At 36.9% G+C, this 24,933-nt stretch overlaps 1 protein-coding gene across 1 annotated transcript in view; it reads left to right on the top strand.

The window, feature by feature from the left end:
- The window catches only part of CFAP47 (cilia and flagella associated protein 47), a 491,580-nt gene that overhangs the window by 67,873 nt on the left and 398,774 nt on the right, over positions 1 to 24,933 (top strand). The window contains exon 21 of the mRNA XM_020881679.2: positions 3,848 to 3,942. Within this exon, the coding sequence (XP_020737338.2) occupies positions 3,848 to 3,942 (95 nt within the window). The remainder of the gene's footprint in view (positions 1 to 3,847; positions 3,943 to 24,933) is intronic.

Genomic DNA, 24,933 nt, shown 5'->3' with positions numbered 1-24,933 from the left:
TGAAAGTAAAGGTGTAGAAACGAGTCAATATGGCAAGTAGTTGGGAATATCTAGAGTATAGGAGTACAGGACTAGAGGAGCAACTGAGACCCAGGTAACTAACATTCTTTTCTGGACATTTATTCTAGGGGCTGTTGTTGTTTAGTCCCTAAGTTGTTTCCCCTTTTGTGACCCATGAACTGTAGCTCACCAGTCTCCTCTGTCCATGAGATTTCCCAGGCAAGAGTACTGGAGTGGGTTGCTCATTTCCTTCTCCAGGGGATCTTCCTGACCCAGGGGTCAAACCCACATCTCCTGCATTGGCAGGCAAATTCTTTACCACTGAGCCACCAAGGAATCCATTCTAGAGGTTAGGCAGTTTGGTTATAGGATTGATATCTAGGCAATGGTGTGAGTTGGCTTGCCCTTCACTGATTTTCCTTTTGGACTGAAGTTGAAAATCGCCTGGGGGAAAATGTGAGGATGGAAAGGGTAAGACCAGAGACGGGGAGATCAGTTAGGTGTGGTGGCCATACAGGTGGGAAATGATGAGAGCCTGGGCTCAGACTTTGATGTTGGGGAAGGAAAGGAGGAGATTGCCAAAGGTGCTTAGAAATTAGAAATGCTCCGATGTGGTCATCAAGTGGACGTGTGTATTAGGGAAGAGGAAGAAATTTTGGATCATTCCCAGTTTTTAACTGTAAGTGACAGGTGCCTAGATGAGCAATTCATAGTTGATATAATGTGGGAGCATTAAAAAAGCAAGATACATTACTTTGCCAGCAAAAGTCAGTATAGTCAAGGCTATGGTTTTTCCATTAGTCTTGTATGGATGTGAGAGTTGGACCATAAAGAAAGCTGAGTGCCAAAGAATTGATGCTTTCGAACTGTGGTGTTGGAGAAGACTCTTGAGAGTCCCTTGGACTGCAAGGAGATCAAACCAGTCAATCCTAAAGGAAATCAGTCCTGAATATTCATTGGAAGGACTGATGTTGAAGCTGAAGCTCTAATACTTTGGCCACCTGATGTGAAGAACTGACTCATTGGAAAAGACCCTGATGCTGGGAAAGATTGAAGACAGGAGAAGAAGGGACGAAAGAGGATTAGATGGTTGTATGTTGTCACCGATTCAATGGACATGAGTTTGAGCAAGCTTTGGGAGTTAGTGATGGACAGGGAAGCCTGGCGTGCTGCAGTCCACAGGGTCTCAAAGAGTCAGACAGGACCAAGCAACTGAACTGAATAATGTGGGAAAAGGAATAGGTCTAGGCGAGCATGCTGTGTTTGCAGGGACTGTGGAATAGCCCAAGAATGATGACAGTAGACATTAGGAAATCTATATGAATTTTATATTCATTTTTGAAAAATTTGGATGTGAAACTTTAATTGCCTTAACATTTTTGCTCTGATTGCCTCATATGCTTTCATGCATCTTGTTAATGGTTCACAGATTCTTCCTGTTTATTCTGTAGAGCTACTCAACAAGGTGCATTTCTTTCCACAGTTCTGCCTTAGCCCTAGCTCAAATTTCCCTTCTAGGCCACTGCATCTTCTTTTAAAATGCTTTCCCAGCCTCCAAGCCTTTTTCCCTCACACCTATACCAGAGAGTGATCTCTTTCACATAAAGATCTTATCCCATCTGAAAAGCTTTGTTGGTTTCCTATTTCCAGTAGCATTGGGTCTCAACAGCAGACTGTTGACACAGTCTTAGGATGTACATAAGTCGATCTTAATAATAATTATTAATAAAGTTTATAATTGCAATAAAGTTTATACTTAAAATGTCCAGAAAATACATTTTATCAATATGAGTATATTAACACATAAACATCTTTCTGTGACAAAAGTTGTAGCTTGTATTAAAAAGAGCCTTGTACTTGTTTGTCGTCTTTACTGTGAGCTCATGAGCTCAACGACTACAGTTCCAAATTTTGCTTTCTGCTAGAGTTGTCTGATGTAACTCTCTGCACATTGTAAGTACTCAGCAAGTATTTATTGATGCTATGTTGGATTATTGCATTTCACAGTCTATATGTTTATGTATACTACAGATATATTTAAGAATATCTGTTTTATTATATTTTATATATTTGAGATATATAGTCATTCTATGTGGGTATTCTTTGCTGTATAATATGTATTTTTTTTCCACACCACAAACATGTTTGTGTTAATTAACACTTAATGGATTTTTTTGGTTCATTTGTCTAATGGTTTTTATATCATACATCAAGTTCAGTGAGATTTTACCTGGATGGAGAAGGGTGGAATGAATTATTTAAGTTTATTTCCAGACAGGAGTAATTGAAATTATTGTTCCTTGGATTAATCTGAAAATTTCAGGGAGAAAAAGCGATTTTAGAATGGTTTAGATGAAGATAGATGTTCCATTGTAGCTAACATTCAGTCTTTAAGAACTTATTTTAGAGGTTTATTTAAATGGTTATAATTTTTTACCCTGAAGTTTGTGTTGCTTTTTGACAGTTGTCTGTATTTTCACCCAATGCCTTTGTTTTTGAAGTTATGCCGTTACATTGAAAGTTTTCCTTGTACAAAATTGTGTCTTATCTTCTTTGTGAATTCTGTAAGGCATCAGAGGAGGTCTGGTTCTTCCCCTCTCCATCTTTGCTGGAGAGGGAGTCTCAATTCTCTCAGACCTAAGATTCAGTGAGTTATTTGACCTTGACCTTTACACCTTTTTATACTCATCGGAAATTTTTTAAATAGGTTTACCATCTCTTTTTGCTAATTGAATATATGTCCAACTCTTTGCAACTCCATGGACTGCAGCATGCCAGGCTTCCCTGTCCCTCACCATCTCCCGGAGTTTGCCCAAGTTCATGTCCATTGAATGGTGATGCCCATCCAACCATCTCATCCTCTGTCATCCCCTTCTCCTCCTGCCTTCAGTCTTTCCCAGCATCAGGATTTTTTCCAATGAGTCAGCTCTTCACATCAGGTGGCCAAAGTATTGGAGCTTCAGCTTCAGCATCAGTCCTTCCAATGAGTATTCAGGGTTGATTTCCTTTAAGATTGACTGGTTTGATCTCCTTGCAGTCCAAGGGACTCTCAAGAGTCTTCTTCAGCACCACAGTTCAAAGCATCAATTCTTTGGCACTCAGCCTTCTTTATGGTTCAGCTCTCACATCTGTACATGACTACTGGAAAGACCATAGCCTTGACTATATGGACCTTTGTTGAAAGTGATGTCTTTGCTTTTTAATACACTGTCTAGGTTTGTCATAGCTTTCCTGCCAAGAAGCAATCATCTTCTAATTTCATGGCTGCAGTCACCATCTGCAGTGATTTTAGAGTCTAAGAAGAGGAAATCTCACTGCTTCTACCTTTTCCCTTTCTATTTGTTGTAAAGTGATGGAACCAGATGCTATGATCGTAGGTGTTTTTTTTTTAAATATTGAGTTTTAAGTCATTGTTTTCACTCTCCTCTTTCACCCTTATCAGAAGAGTCTTTTGTTCCTCTTTGTTTTCTGCCATTAAAGTGGTATCATCTGCATATCTGAGGTTGTTGATATTTCTCCCAGAAATCTTGATTCCAGCTTGTAACTCATCCAGCCTGGCATTTTGCATGATGTGTTCTGTGTATAAGTTAAATAAACAGAGTGACAATAAACAGCCTTGTACTCCTTTCTCAATTTTGAACCAGTCAGTTGTTCCATGTAAGGTTCTAACTGTTGAGATAGTAACGAAGCAGCCTTATGCGGCCCTACACAGATGATTCAGCAACTACTTTTTAATTGTTATGAATGTTTTGCTGAGCTTTCTCAAAGTTTCATCTCCACATTTAGCAGTAATACTTAGATATATATCTGGCATTTTTTTAAAGTGTCTTTTTTTCTGGTCTTATAGGGAAATTCACAGACCCTGCATTTCCTAACATATTTTTCTTGGACTTAGAGGAAGAGACAACTGTGGAGTGTGGCATAGCATTTTCTCCCAAAGAAGTAAGTTCAGCATTCTGTTACTCATATTACTGGAGAGCAGTGGAGTTAAAATATTCCTAAGAAGCTATCAAAGGTGGCTAAGCTCTTTTTGTAGTGGATCATTTTCTACTTGTGAGCATGCCTGTGTTCAGTAAAATGGTTGCCAGTGGAGTCTGGCTTCATGCTTGCAGTGTATCTCAGGAGCTACAGAGGACACACACAAGGATTCTATATGGGTTTTTGGTCTCAATTATGCTTTCTGGAAAATTTAAGATATGACATCTTGTGAAGGAGAGCAAAGTTGCAGCTAACCCCCAAATCACTGATATTCGAGCAAGCGTGTGCTTTGTGCTTAGCTTTGAGTAGGGTGTGCCTGAGGCTGTTGGAGCCATCACCTGAAATCACCAAAGACATGCAGTGAAGATTTAAAGAGGGGTAAGGCAATGGCAACCCACTCCAGTACTCTTGCCTGGAAAATCCCATGGGCAGAGAAGCCTGGTGGGCTGCAGTCCATGGGGTCGTGAAGAGTCAGACACAACTGAGCTACTTCACTTTCACTTTTCACTTTCATGCATTGGAGAAGGAAATGGCAACCCACTCCAGTGTTCTTGCCTGGAGAGTCCCAGGGACGGTGGAGCCTGATGGGCTGCCGTCTATGGGGTCACACAGAGTCAGACACGACTGAAGCGACTTAGCAGCAGCAGCAGCAGCTATGACACTGGTTATTGGATAGCATTCCTTGATGTTTGGTGATTTAAAAACATCACCAAAAATAACAAAGGAAGAAAATCAAAGGAAAAAAAGCCTTTCCTAGAATGTGCCCATGAGGAAAGGATACCACTGGAAACGTTTCAGGGACAATCTGTGATATGCTGTTTCTTTGAGGGCAACAGAAGTGCCAAAGAGAGAACTTCTTGCTACCATTATATGGAAAGGCATGTTGCCGTATCCTTCCAAACAAGAATCAGACTGCTTATATGGCAATTAGAGTACAAGACTCTTATGTCAAAACATTTTTTTTATGTCCCAGCATAACTGGCATGATGCCTTGTACCCAATTGGTATAGATAGAATAAGTGAAAGGAATTAATAACACAATAAGAAGATGTAGTGAATGCTAACAAAGAATATATTTAATAACACATTTCTAAGTAATGTTACTAAACTACAGAGTTTACTGATTTTAAAGTCTTATTTTTGAAGCAATAATATCTGTTATTTAGCTTTCAGGAGGAAAAAGTTAAGAAAATTTAACGATACATTAAGATTTGAGAAAATGCTGAAGATTAATTTTGCCTTCTTAGTTGCAATACATTAATTGGGATATATGCTGTGGGTGCACATATGGTTCACATGGAATTATACTGTCTACAGAGTTCACTATGGTCTGTTCTATTTTTTTATCAAGATAATTGCTTTACAGAATTTTGTTTTCTGTCAAACCTCAACATGTATCAGCCGTGTGTGTGTGTGTGTGTGTATTTATATACATATATACATATATATGTGTATATATATATATATATCCCCTCCCTTTTGAACCTCCCTCCCATCTCCCTCCCCATCCCACCCCTCTAGATTGATACAGAGCCCCTGTTTGAGTTTCCTGAGCCATACAGCAAATTCCCATTGGCTATCTATTTTACATATGGTAATGTAAGTTTCCATGTTACTCTTTCCATACATCTCACCCTCTCCTCCCCTCTCCCCATGTCCATAAGTCTATTCTCTATGTCTGTTTCTCCACTGCTGCCCTGTAAATAAATTCTTCAGTATGACTTTTCTGGATTCTATATATACATGTTAGAATATGATATTTATCTTTCTCTTTCTGACTCACTTCACTCTGTGTAATAGGTTCTAGGTTCATCCACCTCATCAGAACTGACTCAAATGCATTCCTTTTTATGGCTGAGTAATATTCCATTGTGTATATGTACCACAACTTCTTTATCCATTCATCTGTCGATGGACATCTAGGTTGCTTCCATGTTCTAGCTATTGTAAATAGTGCTGCAGTGAACAATGGGATACATGTGTCTTTTTCAATTTTGGTTTCCTCAGGGTATATGCCTAGGAGTGGGATTGCTGGGTCATATGGTGGTTTTATTCCTAGTTTTTTAAGGAATCTCCATACTGTCTTCCATAGTGGCTGTATCAATTTACATTCCCACCAACAGTGCAAGAGCATTCCCTTTTCTCCACATCCTCTCCAGTATTTATTGTTTGTAGACTTTTGATGATGGCCATTCTGACTGGTGTGAGGTGATATCTCATTGTAGTTTTGATTTGTATTTCTCTAATAATGAGCAGTGTTGAGCATCTTTTCATGTGTTTGTTAACCATCTTTCTTCTTTGGAGAAATGTCTGTTTAGGTCTTTTTCCCACTTTTTGATTGGGTTGTTTGTTTTTTGGCATTGAGTTGTATGAGCTGCTTATATATTTTGGAAATTAATCCTTTGTCAGTTGTTTCATTTGCTATTATTTTCTCCCATTCTGAGGGTTGTCTTTTCACCTTGCTTATAGTTTCCTTTGTGGTGCAAAAGCTTTTAAGTTTAATCAGGTCCCACTTGTTTACTTTTGTTTTATTTCTGTTACTCTAGGAGGTGGGTCATAGAGGATCTTGCTTTGATTTATGTCATTGAGTGTTCTGCCTATGTTTTCCTCTAAGAGTTTTATAGTTTCTGGTCTTACATTTAGGTCTTTAATCCATTTTGAGTTTATCTTTGTGTATGGTGTTAGGAAGTGTTCTAATTTCATTCTTTTACATGTAGCTGTCCAGTTTTCCCAGCACCATTTATTGAAGAGACTGTCTTTGCCCCATTGTATATTCTTGCCTCCTTTGTCAAAAATAAGGTACCCATAGGTGCATGGATTTATTTCTGGGCTTTCTATCTTGTTCCGTTGGTCTATATTTCTGTTTTTATGCCAGTACCATACTGTCTTGATGACTGTAGCTTTGTAGTATAATCTGAAGTCAGGAAGGTTGATTCCTCCAGCTCCATTCTTCTTTCTCAAGACTGCTTTGGCTATTTGGGGTCTTTTGTGTTTCCATATGAATTGTGAAATTTTTTGTTCTAGTTCTGTGAAAAATGCCATTGGTAATTTGATAGGGATCACATTGAATCTGTAGATTGCATTTGGTAGTATAGTCATTTTCACAATATTGATTCTTCCTACCCAGGAACATGGAATATCTCTCCATCTGTTTATGTCATCTTTGATTTCTTTCATCAGTGTCTTATAATTTTCTGTGTACAGTTCTTTTGTCTCCTTAGGTAAGTTTATTCCTAGATATTTAATTCTTTTTGTTGCAATGGTGAATGGGATTGATTCCTTAATTTCTCTTTCTGATTTTTCATTGTTAGTATATAGAAATGCAAGTGATTTCTGTGTATTGATTTTGTATCCTGCAACTTTGCTAAATTCACTGATTAGCTCTAGTAATTTTCTGATACTATCTTTAGGGTTTTCTATGTACAGTATCATGTCATCTGCAAACAGTGAGAGCTTTACTTCTTCTTTTCTGATCTGGATTCCTTTTATTTCTTTTTCTTCTCTGATTGCTATAGCTAGGACTTCCAGAACTATGTTGAATAACAGTGGTGAAAGTGCATACGCTTGTCTTGTTTCTAATCTTAGGGAGAATGCTTTTAGTTTTTCACCATTGAGAATAATGTTTGCTGTAGGCTTATCATATATGGCCTTTACTATGTTGAGATAGGTTCCTTCTATGCCCATTTTTTGAAGAGTTTTAATCATAAATGGGTGCTGAATTTTGTCAAAGGCTTTTTCTGCATCTATTGAGATTATCATATGGTTTTTATCTTTCAATTTGTTAATATGGTGTATCACATTGATTGATTTGCATATATTGAAGAATCCTTGCATCCCTGGAATAAACCCAACTTGATCAGTGGTGTATGAGCTTTTTGATGTGTTGCTGAATTGTTTGCTAAAATTTTGTTGAGGATTTTTGCATCTATGTTCATCAGTGATATTGGCCTGTAGTTTTCTTTTTTTGTGTTGTCTTTGTCTGGTTTTGGTATCAGGGTGATGGTGGCCTTGTAGAATGAGTTTGGAAGTGTTCCTTCCTCTGAAATTTTTTGAAAGAGTTTTAGAAGGATAGGCATTAGCTCTTCTCTAAATGTTTGATAGAATTCTCCTGTGAAGCCATCTGGTCCTGGGCTTTGTTTTTTGGGAGATTTTTGATCACAGCTTCAATTTCAGTGCTTGTAATTGGGTTGTTCATAATTTCTATTTCTTCCTGGTTCAGTCTTGGAAGATTGAACTTTTCTAAGAATCTGTCCATTTCTTCCAGGTTATCCATTTTATTGCCATATAGTTGTTCATAATAGTCTCTTATAATCCTTTGTATTTCTGCATTGTCTGTTGTAACCTCTCCTTTTTCATTTCTAATTTTGTTGATTTGATTCTTCTCTTTTTTTTTCTTGATGAGTCTGGCTAAAGGTTTGTCAATTTTATCTTCTCAAAGAACCAGCTTTTAGTTTTATTAATCTTCACTCTACTGTTTCTTTCATTTCTTTTCCATTTATTTCTGCTCAGATCTTTATGGTTTCTTTCCTTCTACTAATTTTGGGGTGTTTTGTTCTTTTTCCAGTTGCTTTAGGTGTAAAGTTAGGCTGTCTATTTGATGTTTTTCTTGTTTCTTGAGGTAGGATTGTATTGCTATAAACTTTCCTCTTAGAACTGCTTTTGCTGCATCCCATGGGTTTTGAGTTGTCGTGTTTTCATTATCATTTGTTTCTAGAAATTTTTTGATTTCCCTTTTGATTTCTTCAGTAACCTGTTGGTTATTTAGAAATGTATTGTTTAATCTCCATGTGTTTGTGTTTTTTACAGTTTTTTTCTTGTAATTGATATCTAGTCTCATAGCATTGTGGTCAGAGAAGATGCTTGATATGGATTTCAATTTTCTTAAATTTACTGAGGTTTGATTTGTGACCCAAGATGTGGTCTATCCTGGAGAATGTTCCATGTGCACTTGAGAAGGTGTATTCTGCATTTGGATGGAATGTCCTGAAGATATCAATGAGATCCATCTCATCTAATGTATCATTTAAGACTTGTGTTTCCTTATTAATTTTCTGTTTTTTTCATCTGTCCATTGGTGTGAGTGGGGTGTTAAAGTCTCCTGCTATTATTGTGTTACTGTCAATTTCTCCTTTTATGTCTGTTAGTGTTTGTCTTATGTATTGAGGTGCTCCTATGTTGGGTGCATAGATATTTACAATTGTTATGTCTTCCTCTTGGATTGATCCCTTGATCATTATGTAGTGTCCTTCCTTATCTCTTGTAATCTTCTTTATTTTAAGGTCTATTTTGTCTGATATGAGGATTGCTACTCCAGCTTTCTTTTGCTTCCCATTTGCATGGAATATATTTTTCCATCCTCTCACTTTCAGGTCTATATGTGTCTTTAGGTCTGAAGTGGGTTTCTTGTAGACAGCATATATATGGGTCTTGTTTTTGTATCCATTCAGCCAGTCTGTGTCTTTTGGTTGGAGCATTTAATCTGTTTACATTTAAAGTAATTATTGATATATATGTTCCCATTGCCATTTTCTTAATTGTTTTTGGTTGATTGTGTAGATCTTTTCCTTCTCTTCTGTTTCTTGACCATCAGTTCAGTTCAGTCACTCAGTTGTGTCTGACTTTGTGACCCCATGGACTGCAGCACACCAGGCTTCCCTGTCCATCACCAACTCCCGGAGTTTACTCAAACTCATGTCCATTGAGTCAGTGATGCCATTTAATCATCTCATCCTCTGTCGTCCCCTTCTCCTCCTGCCTTCACTCTTTCCCAGTATCAGGGTCTTTTCAAATGAGTCAGTTTTTCGCGTCAGGTGGCAAAAAATTGGAGTTTCAGCTTCAGTATCAGTCCTTCCAATGAATATTCAGGACTGATTTCCTTTAGGATGGACTGGTTGGATCTCCTTGCAGTCCAAGGGACTCTCAAGAGTCTTCTCCAATACCACAGTTCAAAAGCATCAATTCTTTGGCATTCAGCTTTCTTTATAGTCCAACTCTCACATCCATATATGACTACTGGAAAAACCATAGCTTTGACTAGATGGACCTTTGTTGACAAAGTAATGTCTCTGCTTTTTAATATGCTGTCTAGTTTTGGTCATAGTTTTTCTTCCAAGGAGCAAGCATCTTTTAATTTCATGGCTGCAGTCACCATCTGCAGTGACTTTGGTTTCCAAAAAAAATAGTCTGTCATAAAACCTTTTAACATTTGTTGTAAAGCTGGTTTGGTGGTACTGAATTCTTTTAACTTTTGCTTGTCTGAAAAGTTTTTTATTTCTCCATCAATTTTGAATGAGATCCTTGCTGGGTACAGTAATCTTGGTTGTAGATTTTTCCCTTTCAGTACTTTAAATATATCCTGCCACTCCCTTCTGGCCTGTAGTTTCTGCTGAAAGATCAGCTGTTAAATGTATGGGGTTTCCCTTTTATGTTACTTGTTGCTTTTCCTTTGCTGCTTTTAATATTATTTCTTTGTGTTTAGTCTTTGTTAGTTTGATTAGTATGTGTCTTGGCATATTTCTCCTTGGGTTTATCCTGTATGGACTCTTTGCACCTCTTGGACTTGATTGACTATTTCCTTTTCCATGTTGGGGAAATTTTCAACTATAATCTCTTCAAAAATTTTCTCATACCCTTTATTTTTCTCTTCTTCTTCTGGAACCTCTATAATTTGAATGTTGTGGTGCATTTGATATTGTCCCTGAGGTCTGTGCAATTATCCTCAGTGGTTTTTATTCTTTTTACTTTATTCTGCTCTTCAGAAGTTATTTCCACCATTTTATCTTCTAGCTCACTGATTCTTTCTTCTGCTTTCAGATATTCTGCTATTGATTCCTTCTAGAGTATTTTTAATTTCAGTAACTGTGTTGTTTGTCTCTCTGTATGTTTATTCTTTAATTCTTCTAGGTCTTTGTTAATTGATTCTTGCATTTTCTCCATTTTGTTTTCAAGGTTTTTGATCATCTTTACTATCATTATTCTGAATTCTTTTTCAGTAGTTTGCCTATTTCCTCTTCATTTATTTGGACTTCTGTGTTTCTAGTTTGTTCCTTCATTTGTGTAGTATTTCTCTGCCTTTTCTTTCTTTCTTTTTTTTTTTTTTTTTTGAACTTATTGTGTTTGAGGTCTCCTTTTCCCAGGCTTCAGGGTTGAATTCTTTCTTCCTTTTGGTTTCTGCCCTCCTAAGGTTGGTCCAGTGGTTTGTGTAAGCTTCATATAGGGTGAGATTTGTGCTGAGTTGTTGTTTTGTTTGTTTTTCCTCTGATGGGCAAGGCTGAGTGAGGTGGTAATCCTGTGCTGATGATTGGGTTTGTATTTTTGTTTTGTTTGTTGTTTAGATGAGGCATCCTGCACAGGGTGCTACTGGTGGTTGGGGTGATGCCAGGTCTTGTATTCAAGTGGTTTCCTTTGTGTGAGTTCTCACTATTTGATACTCCCTAGGGTTAGTTCTCTGGTAGTCTAGGGTCTTGGAGTCAGTGCTCCCACTCCAAAGGCTCAGGGCTTGATCTCTTGTATTGAAAAGTGAATCCGTATGTTTCTGACTCCAAGTCACCGGACTGGCAGGGAAGCCATCTGGTTTGACAGCAGAACTCTCCCCAGGCAGGAAGCATCAGGTACCTGATCCTGAAGAGGAGTATCCTGATGATGGTGAAAGGTTGTTGCTGAACCATGAAAGACACCGGGATTCTTGGCCTCCAGAGGAGAAGAATTCAATCCAGGGCCAGAGACAAGGCTTGATCGCTCAGAGCTTTTGTGTAATAAAGTTTTATTAAAGTATAAAAGAGAAAGCTTCTGACATAGACATCAGAAGGGGGCAGAAAGAGTGCCCCCTCACTAGTGTTAGCAATGGAGTTATATACTTTTAATTAGTTATTACAGTGAATCAAAAGAATGTCTGGAGGTTGTAAAGACCTTACTAGACCCACTCCCATAATTTACATTTTAAGATAACAGGATTAGCCAGAAGGTTTTTTCCAGAAACTGTCCTCAAGCAGGATACATTATTGTTATATAATCCTAAGGAATGTAGAGGGAAAAAAAGTTTGTCCTTTCCTCCTCCTTGAGAATTCCAGACCCCTCTCTCCTTGGGGACCCCTGGACTTCTTATCAACCTGCCTAGGAATTGACTCTCTCAATGGGATTTAAGGTGCTAATGCAGGGGAAAAAGCAGCAGCAGCTCACACGGAGTAGGTGCTCAGGTGCAGTCATCACTTGCTTCCTTCCTCCTTCTGGTTCCAGGTATGTGTTTTATTCTGGAATATGATGCCACATCACTGCTCTGTGTTCCCAGCTTCCATTCTAGCTTTGCAAGGTGTCACTGATGTTCTTAAGAGGAAGAATTGATTAGCCTGTCCCTTCTTCATGTTTCATCACAAGGTTGGTCCTGGGTAGCATGAGATGAGTAGCTCTCCATTCCTGCCTGCCAAAATCTTAGAAGTTTCTATAGAGGAGTTAACTGGATTCAGTTAGATATACTGTCCAGAAGGTCTTGACAATACCTACTCTCCCAAGACTAGGTGTGAGGCAGCTTTCAGCTCTGGAAAAGACAGAGGAACTCCCATCACAAAGACAGAGGACAGGGTCAGACCCTCGGGTTACGCTGTGGAGCTCTGTTGTCAGCCAGCAGTCCTGTTCTAGTTTTGACTAGTGTAGGCTACTTTTATGATATTAAAGAAGATGAAAAATTTTACTTTTATATACATTTTTGCATTATACAACGTTATGATGTATACCATACTATGTTTGATTTTCACAGGTTTAGTATATAATATTCATGTATTCAATACATCCATGGACCAATGACATTTAGATGGATACTGTTTAGCAAGGTTAACCAGAAGAAAGAGAACATCTTTGCTTTTTTTGAAAAATCACTTTAGGAATAATTTCCTTCGGCCAAATTTAGGCTGTCAGATAATATCAGAATACTAATGTTATTTAGATTTTCCTTTTATCTTTTCAGCAGAGGATTTTGAAGTGCATGGAATATTGTCAAATTGTTACAATTATTTGTTGAATAACACAATCTGTGACTTTCTTATTTTAAACAAAAGCGTAATTAACAAGTTATTTAAAGAGATTCAGAGGATGTTTATCTTCTTAATTTTTGCAGTATTTTAATATCTTTCAAAGCCTGCTCAACACTCACATTTCCTAACCATTTGCAGATTTTCTCAGCATCAACTTATATTTCAATCTTGCATATCAATAATATTCTCCTGATTATTTAAGTCTTTTGCCAAAATTGGAATTTTAGAAGGCAGAAAGAAAACATAAACAAAAAATCCTGATAAATAACAATAACCATTGCTTGAGTGTCTTTGTTTCGTCTATCTCTAATTATAATGAAATAATATTTTATGAACATTTTTAACCTGTACTTTTTTTAGTGAGTGTATTAATTTAAATGTTATGAGTTGCTTTTTGTATCATCAAATATTCTAAATGTAATTTAATTTTTAAGGATGATATTTTATGGCTATACTATGTTAGCATTATTAAACTAAGACTTTTTTGCAAACTAAGTTATTATACTTCAGATTTTTCCATTTTTTTGACTTTATAAATGAGTCTGTAAGAACTGTTGTTGTAGATAACTGTTTTCATGTTATATGCTTTTGTTATATTTTCCTAGAAGTAAAGAAATTGGATCAAACTCTACGTACATATTTTAGGCTGTTGATATATATTGTCAAATTGCTCTTCAAAAAGGTTATACCAATAGTATTAGCCACTAATAACAGTAAATGTTGCTTACTTTCTTCTTTCATTGTGCAACTAGGATGCATCAATTATATATATAATTGGTGTATAGTATATATATACAGTATATATGTAGTGTAGTATATACATCATCAGTGTATATAGTATTCTGCCAGCCCTATAGATGAAAGGCGAATTTTTAAATTGCATTTAATAATCTTTGATTCTTCTTGCATAATAAGACACCATACAATAGTAATGATTTATTTGCTAACAATTTGACCTGCTTGCTACTATTAATAATGGTAACATTATATTGATTGATTTTTGTATGTTATGAAATATAGTCCTTTTTATATATTTCTGGATAGCTTCTGAGTATTATCTTGAATTTTGCATCCCTATTCATAAGGAGTATTGGTCTATAGTTTTCTTTCCTTCAGCTGTCTTTGTCTGGTTTTAGTATCAGGGTAATAGTGACTTCTTAGAATGAGTTGAGAAGCGTTTTCTCCTCTTCTATTTTTGAAACAATTATGAAGGATTGTTCAGTTCAGTTCAGTCACTCAGTCATGTCCGACTCTGTGACCCCATGAACCGCAGCATGCCAGGCCTCCCTGTCCATCACCAACTGCCAGAGTCTACCCAAACCCATGTCCATTGAGTCGGTGATGCCATTCCAACCATCTCATCCTCTGTCATCCCCTTCTCCTCCTGCCCTCAATCTTTCCCAGCATCAGGGTCTTTTCAGATGAGTCAGCTCTTCGCATCAGGTAGCCAAAGTATTGGAGTTTCAGCTTCAACATCAGTCCTTCCAATGAACACCCAGGACTGATTTCCTTTAGGATAGACTGGTTGGATCTCCTTGCAGTCCAAGGGACTCTCAGGAGTCTTCTCCAACACCACAGTTCAAAAGCATCAATTCTTCGGTGCTCAGCTTTCTTTATAGTCCAACTCTCACATCCATACATGACTACTGGAAAAACCATAACCTTGACTAGACGGACCTTTGTTGACAAAGTAATGCCTCTGCTTTTTAATATGCTGTCTAGGTTGTTCGTAACTTTCCTTCCAAGGAGTAAGCATCTTTTAATTTTATGGCTGTTACCACAATCTGCAGTGATTTTGGAGCCCCCAAAAATAACGTCAGCCACTGTTTCCCCATGTATTTCCCATGAAGTGATGGGACTGGATGCCATGATCTTAATTTTCTGAATGTTGAGCTTTAAGCCAACTTTCCTTTTCTCCTCTTTCACTTTCATCAAGAGGCTCTTTAGTTCTTCACTTTCTGCCATAAGGGTGGTGTCATCTGCATATCTGAGGTTATTTATATTTCTCCTGGCAATCTTGATTCCAGCTTGTGCTTCATCCAGCCCAGTGTTTCTCATGATGTACTCTGCATATAAGTTAAATAAGCAGGGAGACAAAATACAGTCTTGACTTACTCCTTTTCCTATTTGGAACCAGTCTGTTGTTCCATGTCCAGTTCTAACTATTGCTTCTTGACCTGCATTCTGAAGAGGCAGGTTTCTCAAGAGGCAGGTCAAGTGGTCTGGTATTCCCATCTCCTTCAGAATTTTCCACAGTTTATTGTGATCCACACAGTCAAAGTCTGAAAGGTTGTATTCTTCTTTATATTAGTGATATATTTCATCATTGAAGTCATCTGATATTGGGCTTTATCTGTCATCAATTCAGTCCTATTCAGTAGCTCATTTGTGTCTGACTCTGCAGCCCCATAGACTGCAGCATGTCAGGCCTCCCTGTCCATCACCAATTCCTGGAGCTTACTCAAACTCATGTCCATTGAGTCGGTGATGCCATCCAACCATCTCACCCTCTGTTGTCCCCTTCTCCTCCTGCCTTCAATCTTTCCCAGCATCAGGGTCTTTTCCAGTGAGTCAGTTCTTCACATCAAGTGGCCAAAGTATTGGAGCTTCAGCTTCAGCATCAGTCCTTCCAATGAATATTCAGGACTGATTTCCTTTAGGATGGACTGGTTGGATCTCCTTGCAGTCCAAGGGACTCTCGAGTCTTCTCCAACACCACAGTTCAAAAGCATCAGTTCTTTGGCTCTCAGCTTTCTTTATGGTCCAATCCATACATGACTACTAGAAAAACCATGTTTTGTCATATGTTTACTAAATAATTCAATCTATTAGCTATATTAAGGTTTTGTATTTTTTTAAATTATAATCCTTTATTGATAATTATATAATACTTAGAGTTTATAAACTACCCTTCTATCTGATATCAATTTCCATTTGAATCCAATAAGGCAAGCATTGAAACCTTAGATTTTTCTCCTTTTTCCAGTTGTAGAAGCTGATGCACAGTGAGGCTAAGGGACTTGTCAAGACTAGGTGTTGGTGAGGTATAGAGCTTAGATGTAAATGTTATATTCTCAGCCTCCTGGCCTGTCATGATACCATGTTAGGAATCCAAATATGATGAAGAATACTATATATTTCTGTAGCCTATAGGAAAAAAAATATCATATACATTTTTGAGGCTTATTACTTTCCTCCTAGTCATTAGCATTCAGAATCTTCAATTTCATAAAGTTGCCATCATCAAAATGTCAGTGACCATTTTTATATAATCTCTTTTCTGTTCCATTTTGCATATTCATAGGGAGAAATTTGCAGTTATAATATGTTTCTTCAGCTTCTCTGGTGGCTCAGAGGTTAAAGCGTCTGCCTGCAATGCAGGAGACCGGGGTTCGATCCCTGGGTCAGGAAGATCCCCTGGAGAAGGAAATGGCAACCCACTCCAGTACTCTTGCCTGGAAAATTCCATGGACAGAGGAGCCTGGTTGGCTACAGTCCATGGGGTCGCAAAGAGTCGAACACGACTGAGCAACTTCACTTTGTTTCTTCTGTTATTAAGTGTGGTTGGTGGATAATTATCCTATGCTTAAGCCTTTAATTGTGTATACAAGAGTATTTGTAGAAATTAATAAAACCTATAATACAGTGGAAAGAAAAAAAAGTAATTGACAGAAGTTGTCAGGATTTTGTAGAATATTGGGAAATACTATTGTGAATTAGAAAGATACAAATCTGAACAAGACAACTCAGAAAACCAAATATATGTCATTGAACATGTCATGATTTTGTTAGTCATTACAGTGTATTTGCCATCCCAGGCCTTAAATATGAATAGCATTTCTGTGTCAGATCAAATCATAGATAATCTTTTGTTTTTAACTTTTGCATATAATTCTCTTAGTAAAAATTTATAGCATCCACAACAAAGAGAGAGTTCCTCTTCTTTCTCATTTTTCAATTCTTTCTTTGTTGGTATTGCCTCTTAGATTTTAGATAGATTTTACATGATTTTCCTCTGTCTAATGCCCTGCTTAGAATGGGGTCCATTGAATGTTGGTTTAATTTGCTATCACTCATTCTGATATGAACAGATGTTCCTTTAGTATTTATAATTTCTCTTTTGAGAACTTTCTGTTCTGCTGAAAGTACTCTGACTTCCCTTGATAAACTAAGGCCAATAGTTCTTCCCTACTTTCCCCTGCCCCCAGCTTCATCTTTATTTTAAAAGTTTTCTCTTTTCTTCTTCTGGGTGAGTTTCCATGTTTATTTATTGAGATATAGTTAACATACAACATGCATTAGTTTTCAGGATATGACATGGTATTTTGATATATGTATATATTATGGAATGAATACCACAATAAGTTTAGTTAACATCCATCACCACACGTAGTTACATTTTTTTTTCTTGTGATGAGAACTTTTTAAAAAATTAATTAATTTATTTTAATTGGAGGCTAATTACTTTACAGTATTGTAGTGGTTTTTGTCATACATTGACATGAATCAGCCATGGGTGTACATGTGTCCCCCATCCTGAACCCCCTCCTACCTCCCTCCCCATCCCATCCCTCAGGGTCGTCCCAGTGCACTGGCCCTGAACACCCTGCCTCATGCTTTGATCCTGGACTGGCAATCTATTTCACATATGGTAATATACATATTTCAATGTTATTCTCTCAAATCATCCCACCCTCGCCTTCTCCCACAGAGTCCAAAAGTCTGTTCTTTACATCTGTGTCTCTTTTGCTCTCTCACATATAGGATCATCTTTCTAAATTCCATATATATGTGTTAATATACTGTATTGGTATTTTTCTTTCTGACTTACTTCACTCTGTATAATAAGCTTCAGTTTTGTCCTCCTCATTATAACTGATTCAAATGCATTCTTTTTAATAGCTGAGTAATATTCCATTGTATATATATGAACCACAGCTTTCTTATCCATTCTTCTGCTCATGTACATCTAGGTTGCTTCCATGTCCTGGCTATTATAAACAGTGCTGCGATGAACACTGGAGTACATGTGTCTCTTTCACTTCTGGTTTCCTCGGTGTGTATGCCCAGCAGTGGGATTGCTGGGTCGTATGGCAGTTCTATTTCCAGTTTTCTAAGGAATCTCCACACTGTTCTCCATAGTGGCTGTACTAGTTTGCATTCCCACCAACAGTGTAAGAGGGTTCCCTTTTCTCCACACCCTCTCCAGCATTTATTGCTTGTAGACTTTTGGATAGCAGCCATCCTGACTGGCGTGTAATGGTACCTCATCGTGGTTTTGATTTGCATTTCTCTGATAACGAGTGATGCTGAGCATCTTTTCATGTGTTTGTTAGCCATCTGTATGTCTTCCTTGGAGAAATGTCTGTTTAGTTCTTTGGCCCATTTTTTGATTGGGTCATTTATTTTTCTGGAGTTGAGCTGGAGGAGTTGCTTGTATATTTTTGAGATTAATCCTTTGTCTGTTGCTTCGTTTGCTATTATTTTCTCCCAATCTGAGGGCTGTCTTTTCCCCTTGCTTATAGTTTCCTTTGTTGTGCAAAAGCTTTTAAGTTTCATTAGGTCCCATTTGTGTATTTTTGCTTTTGTTTCCAATATTCTGGGATGTGGGTCATAGAGGATCCTGCTGTGATTTATATCAGAGAGTGTTTTGCCTATGTTCTCCTCTAGGAGTTTTATAGTTTCTGGTCTTACATTTAGATCTTTAGTGATGAGAACTTTTAAGATGTTCTCTCTTAGCAAATTTCAAGTATACAATACAGTATCATTAACTATAGTCATGTGCTATATGTTATATCCCTAGGACTCATTTATCTTGTAACTGAAAGTTTGTACCTTTTGACCATCTCCACCCCACTTCAAGGATGAAGGTGATCAAATTTTCTATTTCTTCCTGAGGAATTTTGCCTAAGTTATCTAATTTGGCAGCATGCAGTTATTCATGGTGTTCTCTTGGTATTTTTATTTCAGTAAGGCAAGTAGTATTTTCCCCTTTTTCATTTCTGATTTTAATAAATTATCTCACCTTTTGTCTTAGCCTATGTAACGGTTTGTCCATTTTGTCTATATTTTTAAGATTCAGCTTTTGGTTGATTTTCTATACCATTTTTATTGTTTATTTTATTTTCGCTTTAGCTTTTATTATTTACTTCCTTCTGCTTTGAGTTTAGTTTACTCTTCTTTTTTCTTGTGTTTTTTTTTAATTTTTATTGTTATGTAGTTGATTTACAATGTTGTTAATTATACAGCAAAGTGAATCTGTTATACATATAGCCTCTCTTTTTCAGATTCTTTTCCCATATAGGCTATTACAGAGTACTGAGTAGAGTTCCCTGTGCTTGCTAGCGATCTGTTAGTTATCTATTTTATGTATAGTAGTGTGTATGTGTTAATTCCAATATTCCAATTAATCCCTTACCCTCTGGTAACCACAGGTTTCTTTTCTACATTCATAACTCTATTTCTGTTTTTGTACATAAGTTTATCTGTTGCCTTTTTTTAGATTCCACATATAAGCAGTATCATATGATATTTGTTTTTCTCTGTCTGACTTGCTTTATTCAGTATGACAGTCTTGTTTTTCAAGGTAGAAGGTCAGGGTATTGATTTGAGATTTTAAATTTTTACATGGTTTTATAGGCTTTAGATTTCCCTCTAAGCATTGCTTTACCTGTATCTTAAAAGATTTGGTATTTTGTGTTTTCCATTCATCCGAGTTTGCATTTTCTCATATAATTTCTTCACGAACCTGTAGTTATTTAGGATGTTATAAATTTCTACATATTTGTGCATTTACCAAAATTCATTATGTTACTGATTTTTAACATAATTCCATGTGATTAGAGAATATCCTTTGTATTATTTAATTATATGTAAATTTACTGAAGCTTTATTTATTGTTTTGTAACACTCTATGTAGGTTATTTAGCTGTGTTGAGGTAAATCCAAAAGAAATAACTCTAAGAGTTGAAAATTATTGCGTGTGTGTGTGTGTGTGTGTGGTGTGAGCATACAATGGTGGAGAGAAGGGAATGCTGATTTTCAAAATAAGCTTTGTAGGATTATTTTTGTTTTATTTTTGCAAGTATATACCCTTATAATTTTGATAAAAACAGAAATTCAAAATTAAAAGAAAATAATCCTATTGTGACAAGTTATTATTTTAAAGCATTCAATTGTATCATTCTCTTACCCAGTTCCTGCATCTATATCTTTCATGTGTACCAATGGATGCAGACAGATGTACACACACACATACACACATTGTTCCGTAAAGAAAAGAAATGTAAGTTTGACAGTAATTTATAGGTTTTTAAGTATACTGAGAATGAGTTACATCTTTCTTAATAAGTCAATGTTGTGATTTTGTATTTTTATACAGTGGGTGTATATACTATGCTTTTAATGACATCCTTCATCCACAAAAGCATGTAGCATAATGGTTACTAAAGATTAGAAAAAATATATAATCCGATTCAAATCTGTTACATGACTTTTTGGGAGGATGCATATGCTTGTCAAGTGGCTCAGTGGTAAAGAATCTGCTTGCCAATGCAGGAGATGTGGGTTTGATCCCTGGGTCAGGAAGATCCCCTGGAGAAGGAAATGGCAACCCACTCCAGTATTCTTGCCTGGGAAATCCCATGAACAGAGGAGCCTGGTGGGCTACAGTCCATGGGGGTCACAAAAGAGTCGGACACGACTTAGTGACTAAACAGCAGCACTAAAATACGCAATTTGACATTTTTTTAGTCCCATTTACTATTTAACACTTTCAACAATTAAAAACTCAGAAATCTATTTCTTAATGTTTGGACCATGACTCTTCAAGGATTTCTAAATCCAGTATGAAATTAAATTATACATATTCATAGTTTTCTGGAGTGCCCCACATTGCTTAACATTTTTAATTGTTCTATGTTTGCTAGGTAGTTTAAAGGAGATTTACCTAGTGATTCACAGTGTAATTCAGTACAATAAGAAAAACGCTGCAGAGACAGAACACCCTGTGAGATTTTGCTCACTAAATTTGTGCCAGTGAGGCAGATTGATTATCTGGTTTCCCAGCATTTCAGATGTCCTTGACTATATTTATAGCTACTTGTAAGTTATCTGTCTTCATGTGTGTGTGCGTAGATAAAAATAGCCAGTGGTGCTTTCTTGGTTGACCTATGCAGCAGGAAAATGTGAAATCAGCAGTAAAGGACTTGATTTATTTCTAGTTGTAACCCTTCCTTTACTATATTGCACCAGGTTTGGATACAATCAAAACTGCTGATAGACAATTTCTGTTTTATTTGGCATCCTTGACTGGACTTGTTTGTTTACACTAAGTCACTCAAGCCCTTCCTTTCCTTATGGGCACTTATATGTCTTCTGGGCCAGTGTACAGAGTTGTGCTTCCTTACATGGTAGTCACTAGTCATATATATTTACATGAAAGCTGAAATAACATAACCACATTTCAAGTTCTCAGTATCCATATGTGGCTGTTGGACAGTACAGAACATTTTCATCATCACAGAAAGTTGTATTTGACTGTGCTAGTATAGATCTTTCCTTCTTTTTTTATCCTTCCTCTTCCTGCTCTATATTTTCCTGCTTTATATTTTCCCTAAAGCTCTTGAAAATGAGCGAACATTGTTCACTATTTCCACCAACCTTTTTTTTTTTTTTTAAATCCACCATCCTTTTCCTGCCTTTCAAGGATATGCAACCTTTGGGTAAACATTTCATAGTAGTTATTCTGGATTTACAGCCATTTTTACAGGAAGGCAAGAAAAATCCTTCAAGTATTAAAAGAGAAGACTTTCAAGTAACACTTGCCCCTTTTCTATTCATAAACATTTTTTCTACCAGTACTGAACAGGGACTGAAATCTTTTCTATATCAGAATATCATTCTTCTCTTGGAGATATTTGTCTATTTGAATGACAGCTTCTAGGAAAGTATATAGAATGGCATACATCACAAAACTCTCAGTTTTACCTCTTCATTAGTTACCTCAGTGGGGTCACAAAGATTAGGACTCATCTTCTTGGTTCTCTTGATGTATCACTGAGTTTTAGTGTAAAAAGTGTTTTAGACTCATAGTTCTATTGAGGTGATAAAATTTACATGAGTGAAAAAATCATGGACCTCTCACTTTTGTAATTACAGGGCTACTTGAGTAAAAACACATTTTGGGGTTAAATTCTTTGTAAAGATTTGAGTTAAAAGAGGTCAAGACCAGTATGACTTCCCACCTACACACAGTTGACAATTAGAGAAGGTGGGGATTGGTTCTTAGCTCTGTAAATTCATCACACAGTATTTTAGAAAACATGTTACAGAAAGGTAGAAAGGCCTCATGCTTAAAATAAAAGAGAAAGTTAAGGGCTAAGATCAGTACATTGAATTACCTTGATAATCACTAACATCATCATCGTCAGTGATAGTATCAAACATCTTGAATGAAGCCTACTGTCATGTTCTGTGTTAAACCTCTCCCATTAATGCAGTCTTCCACTCCTACCATCCCTGATTTTGGCACACAACACAGATCCAATGACAGTTAAGACTCAATATCCAGCGACTGTTGGGACTTAATCCATCATGATCATTCTTTACCTTGATCATCCCCCAAAGTGGAACCCTCTGTGTATACACTGTCGTTCCTGCTAGCTCTGTGCTCCCTCCCACCTGGTTTTTTCTCTTCCCTCCTGCCCTCTAGGATATCTACATTTACATAAGTCCTTGATGTTTTGGGGGTTCCTTTCCCTTCACTATTTCTTCATGCTATGACCATGGCTATCTCTAGGGCTTTACTTCTTATATAGTCTTTCCTGTGGATCAGGGTGTGGCTCGAGAGGTGATACTTTCTGGAAGCCTTGCTCCCTGGTTTGATTTTTCTAGATGGTCTTTGTTACACATGGCTGCCTCTCTGAACTTTGCGTTATGTGACTTTATCACTCTCTGGACATTGCTGCCAGCTCTGTGCATTGTACATTCTGCTCCCTACTCTTCTCATTTTCTGAGTGATTTCAGTGTCCATATGGAGGGCCGTCCAGGACCCTGGCCTCTCAGTTCTTTGTCTTCATTTTTCCATTGATTTCCTTTATTCCCCTCAGCTCTTCTATTGGGAACCTGTGTCTGTCAATCACAGTCAGATGAGGATGATGGCTTAGGAAACATACTTTTAGATATTACTTGACTTTAAAGTGAGTTCATATTATGTTAATAAAAAAGAATAAGATAGTACCTGGTGTTAGTTGCTCAGTTGTATCTGACTCTGCAGCTACCCCATGGACTGTAGCCCACCAGACTCCTCTGTCCATGGAATTCTCCAGGCAACACTAGTGGAGTGAGTTACCATTTCCTTCTCCGTGATAGTACCTAAAAGTAATATAAATACTATTAAAATATGTGTAAGCAAAAGTATTGATTTCTGTTAATACGATAAGCGAAAAATGAAGGAAAAAAATAAACAACCAGAAGCGATAAAATAGAAATGAGACAAAATATAACTGGTTGTTGATAATTAATAATGAGAAATTCCAGGAGAAATAAGATCAAATGAAGTTTTAAGAACTGAAATATGGAAGGGTAGTATTTGTACATGAACTCTATCTTTATTCACTTTAACCCTTGACATCTGTGTGCTGGTATCACTACAGAAATAGGTTATCATGGGAATGAGTTGCATGCCCAAAATAAATGAAACATCCATGAAAATAATACATTTTGCAGTATTTTTATGCTTTTATAATTCTTCTATAAGAACAGATTATTTACAAAAGATGATGTGATGTGAGATGATATTGGTAATGAGATGGTCAGTGTCTTAGTCCATTCAGACTGCTGTAACACAGTACCACAGACTGGGTGATTTATAAGTGACAAAAATTTATTTCTTACCGTTCGGGAGGCTGCATATCTTAAGTTTATGGCACCAGCCTATTAGGGTGAGGGCTCCCTTCTGAGTTGCAAACTTCTTGATGTGCCCTCATGGGATGGAAGAGGCTAGGAATCTCTCTGGAGTGTCTTATATAAGGCACTAATTATAGTTACACGACTCTAATCCCCAGTCTTGAGGCCTCATGGCTTAAGCACATCCCAAAGCCCCACCTCCTCATTTTATCATTTTTGGGGCTTAGGATTTCAACATATGAATTTGGGGGAGACATTTTCAGACCATAGCAGCCAGGTAGTGTTAAATAAAAACAAAATGAAAGCCCAAGAGTTTGCCTAGTTGGGTAATATGCATGGCAAGCTCTAAGTATACCCTTTTTATTATTAATATTTAGTTCTTATATTAAAAACTTATTGTTTTACTTCTCTAGGAGATCATCATGTGATGACTATCTGGGTAATTCCTGGAAACCACTGATTTATTTGTCCACATATTTTTAAAAATAATAATTTGTTGAGTGGCAATTTCTGTAACATAAAATTAACCATTTGGAATTAATGCAGTGCCTTCACAATGTGGTATGACCACGCCCTCTATCTCATTTCAAAGCGTTTCCATCATTCCAAAGTAAAACCCTTTACCCATTAAGTGGTTTCTCTGCATCTCTCTTCCCACCAGCCACTCGCAGCCACCAATCTGCCTCCAGTCTCTATGGATTTATCTCTTCTGGATATTTCATGGAAAATCACCTTTCCAAAATTTCCTAAATTTTTCTTGTTTTTATTTGTAGTCACCTTCTCCTCCACTTTCAGTTTAGGGCAAACACTGATCTCATTTTGTTTGTGTAATTTTGTCTTTTCACTTGTATGAATGAAATTATAAAGTATGTTGCCTTATCATTCTGGCTTCTTTCACTTAGAATAATACATTTGATATCCATCCATATTTTTCTGTTTAACAGTAGTTCATTCCAGTTTATTGTTGAAATGTATTTTATTATATGTATTTACCAAAATTTGTTACCTATTCAGTATTTGG

The sequence above is a fragment of the Odocoileus virginianus genome, unplaced genomic scaffold, assembly GCF_023699985.2.
Source record: "Odocoileus virginianus isolate 20LAN1187 ecotype Illinois unplaced genomic scaffold, Ovbor_1.2 Unplaced_Scaffold_10, whole genome shotgun sequence".
In the NCBI taxonomy this organism is placed as follows: Eukaryota; Metazoa; Chordata; class Mammalia; order Artiodactyla; family Cervidae; genus Odocoileus; species Odocoileus virginianus.
The sequence above is the reverse complement of the archived record's forward strand: the minus strand, read 5'-3'. Positions and strand labels throughout refer to the sequence as shown.